Source organism: Empidonax traillii, unplaced genomic scaffold, assembly GCF_003031625.1.
Source record: "Empidonax traillii isolate 1590-97213 ecotype Southwest subspecies unplaced genomic scaffold, ASM303162v1 scaffold3337:size16714, whole genome shotgun sequence".
NCBI lineage: Eukaryota > Metazoa > Chordata > Aves > Passeriformes > Tyrannidae > Empidonax > Empidonax traillii.
Genome location: NW_020958530.1, coordinates 3,407 through 6,736, shown reverse-complemented (window position 1 = coordinate 6,736; position 3,330 = coordinate 3,407). Strand labels below are relative to the sequence as shown.

General features: G+C 65.8%; 1 protein-coding gene across 1 annotated transcript in view; it reads right to left on the bottom strand.

Moving 5' to 3' along the window:
* PPP2R1A (protein phosphatase 2 scaffold subunit Aalpha) overlaps positions 1-3,093 on the bottom strand; it is an 8,680-nt gene extending 5,587 nt beyond the window's left edge. Inside the window, exons 1-6 of the mRNA XM_027910378.1 lie at positions 2,937-3,093; positions 2,095-2,185; positions 1,837-1,937; positions 707-939; positions 170-318; positions 39-88 (exon numbers count right to left, since the gene is read on the bottom strand). Of these exons, the coding sequence (XP_027766179.1) occupies positions 39-88; positions 170-318; positions 707-939; positions 1,837-1,937; positions 2,095-2,185; positions 2,937-3,014 (702 nt within the window). The 5' untranslated portion in view covers positions 3,015-3,093. The remainder of the gene's footprint in view (positions 1-38; positions 89-169; positions 319-706; positions 940-1,836; positions 1,938-2,094; positions 2,186-2,936) is intronic.
* Between the last annotated feature and the right edge of the window lie 237 nt (positions 3,094-3,330).

The window sequence follows — 3,330 nt, the reverse complement described above, 5'->3', positions numbered from 1 at the left end:
AGGTGACACGCAGGGAAACCCCCGGGGAACCCCCACACCCTCCCCGAGCAGCTCACGCGGGCCTCGACCGCCAGCAGCCACACCGAGTGCAGGGCAGGTGGGCACAGGTGGGCACAGGTGAACACAGGTGCCCCCCCAGGTGCCCCTCAGGTGTCCCCAGGAGCCCCCACCTGCTCGTCAGAGGCCAGGTTGGAGAACATGGGGATGATCTCGCTCTTGACGTGCTCCAGCTCCAGCACCTTGGCGAACTCGCCCAGCTTGGAGGCGGCGGCGCGGCGCACCATGGGCGTGTCGTCCGAGCACAGGTTGCGGAAGTACCTGCGGCCGAGGGGGGGCACAGGGGTGACCAGGGGTGACCAGGTGTGCCCAGGTAAACCCAGGGGGCACCCAGGGACCTCCTATGGGGGCGGCCAGGCCGGGCGTTGAGGCCAAAAATGGGGCGAGGGCTCAACGGGATGGCCTCGCATTGATCGAGGAGGTCAGGGGTTGGGATGGGGACATCAAGGCTGTGTTGGTGACCCCAGGGTTGTGTTGGTGACCCCAGGCCGGGTCGGTGACCCCAGGGTTGTGTTGGTGACCCCAGAGTTGTGTTGATGACCCCAGGGTTGTGCTGGTGACCCCAGGACTGTGTTGGTGACCCCAGGCCGGGTCAGTGACCCCAGGCCAGGTCAGTGCCCCCCCCAGCAGGGTCAGGCCCGGCACTCACTGGCGCAGCTCGGCCTTGACGGGGCTGGACACGCGGGGGTAGCAGACGCTGAAGAGGCCGCAGGCCGAGGTGCGCGACGTGAACCAGTCGCCCCCCGCCAGGCGCTTCACCAGCGGCACGAAGTGCCCCTCGAGGTCGGGGGGCGAGTGCTCGTGGGACACGGCCCGCAGGGACTCCACCGCCTTGTCCCGCACCACCGTCTCCTCCACCGTGGCCAGGCTCTCCAGGGGGGGCTGCGGGCACGGCGGGGCGGCACCGTCACCGAGGGGCGGCCTGTGTGCCCAGGGGGCACCCAAACCACCCTGGGGGCACCCAAACCACCCCAGGGAGCTCAGGAACCACCTGGGGGACCACCCAAACCACCCCGGGGGGCACCCAAACCACCCCGGGGGGCACCCAAACCACCTTGGGGAATCACCCAAACCACCCCAGGGGGCACCCAAACCACCCCGGGGAGCTCAGGAACCACCTGGGGGACCACCCAAACCACCCTGGGGGCACCCAAACCACCCCAGGGAATCACCCAAACCACCCCAGGGGGCACCCAAACTGCCCCAGGGAGCTCAGGAACCACCTGGGGGACCACCCAAACCACCCCGGGGGGCACCCAAACCACCTCAGGGAATCACCCAAACCACCTCAGGGAATCACCCAAACCACCCCGGGGGGCACCCAAACCACCCCGGGGAGCTCAGGAACCACCTGGGGGACCACCCAAACCACCCCGGGGGGCACCCAAACCACCTCGGAGAATCAACCAAACCACCCCAGGGAGCTCAGGAACCACCTGGGGGACCACCCAAACCACCCCAGGGAACCACCCAAACCACCCTGGGGGCACCCAAACCACCCCAGGGAACCACCCAAACCACCCCGGGGGCCACCCAAGCCACCCCATGAAACCCACGGGCCACCCAAACCATCCCACAGTCAGTCAGTCCCTCATGTCCCCTTAAACCATCTCAAGGTCCCTCATGTCCCCAAGGGCCACCAAACCCACCCCAGGGTCCCTCGTGTGCCCAGTGTCACCCTCACAGGAGCCCAGCGTTTGGTTTTTGGGGTTCCCAGGTGTGGTTTTGGGGTGTTTTAAGGGTATTTTGGGGTCTTTCAAGGGTATTTTGGGGTCCTACCAGCAGGCAGTGCACGAACTCGGGTCCCCCCACGAGGGCAGTGAAGGTCCCAAGCTGCTCCGCGAGCGCCAAGAGCACCTCGTCCTCATCATAGATTGTGTCTGTAACCAATAATCAACCAACCAATCAGCCCAGCTGTCGATCGATCAATCGATCACCCCAAGCCCTGCCCATCCACCATCCAGTGCTGGCTTTGGGAGGTTTTGGGCCTGGTTGGGGGGGGTTTTTGCCCCACTCCAGCCCCGGGGGTCCCTGTACCTGTGAGGAAGGGCAGGAGTTCACTGCGGGTCCTCTCCACCCCCAGCGCCAGCGCGATGGTCGAGAGCTTCTTGATGCTGTTGAGTCGCAGCTGGGGGAGGAAAAAAAGGGTCAGGAACTGCACCCCCCCGGGGTAAAAACCCTCCAGGGGGAAAGAGTCACAGAGATGGGGGATAAAGTGGCGCCTTGGGGGAGAAATGGGGCCCCCGGGGGCAAAACAAGGCCTGGTGGGGGTGGATTGAGCCCCCCCCAGGGGCAAATATTCCCCCCAGGGATAAATTCAGGTGCTCCTGGGGAGGATTTAAAAGTGATGCACAGAGGGGTAATTAAATCACCCCCTGGGAAATTAAATCTCCCCCGTTGGGAACGCCCCCCCAAAGGCCATCCAGCCAATCAGGAGCCTCGTCTCAAGACCCCCCGCGGCGACGCCAAGGCAGAGACGAGCCCCCCCATTGGCTCTGCCCCGCCCCTCCCACGCCGCACCCCAGCCAATGAGCAGGCGCCACTGTCACCAGGCGTTGCCCCGCCGCCAGGGGGCGCCACGCTGGGGAGAGGGAGAGTTTCGGACCAATCAGAACGAGTGTAACAAAATTAAAGGGGCCCGGAAACCAATCAGAGCGTGCCTTTCACCCCATCGTCGTGAAGATGAAACAAGCCCCCCTAGATGTAACGCCGCTCCCCATTGGCCCGCGCCTGAGGGGGGAAGGCCTCCGCGGCCAATCAGAGCGGCTGTCTCAGACGAGCGACGGCGGGCGGGCCCTGCGGCTGCGGAGAGACCGCGAATATCGCGATAGGGCCCCGGCTATCGCGACAGGGCCCTCGGATATGCCGGGGAACGGTACCTGCACGTCCTCGTTGCGGAGCTCGTCGATGAGGACGGCGATGGGGTAGAGCGAGTCATCTCCGTCCGCCGCCGCCATCTTGGCCGCCGCCCCGGCTCTGAAGGGCCGCACGGGGCCGCCCGCGCCACTGCTGCAGGGCCAGCCCACCGCTCATTGGCTGGAGCCGCCAGAGAGCCCGCCCCCCGCGTCTTCCCATTGTTTTGCGGCCCTGCCTGTCAGCGCGGGCCCCGCCCCCTGCGGACGGCGCTCCCCGTGATTGGGTGGAGGGATTTGAGTGACAGCGTTAGGGGCGGGGCCTGACGTTGCTTGGCAACGGGGCGGGACTGGGAGGAATTGGGGCAAACTGGGACCGGAGTGGGACAATTTGGGACACAGTGGGATAAATTGGGACAAG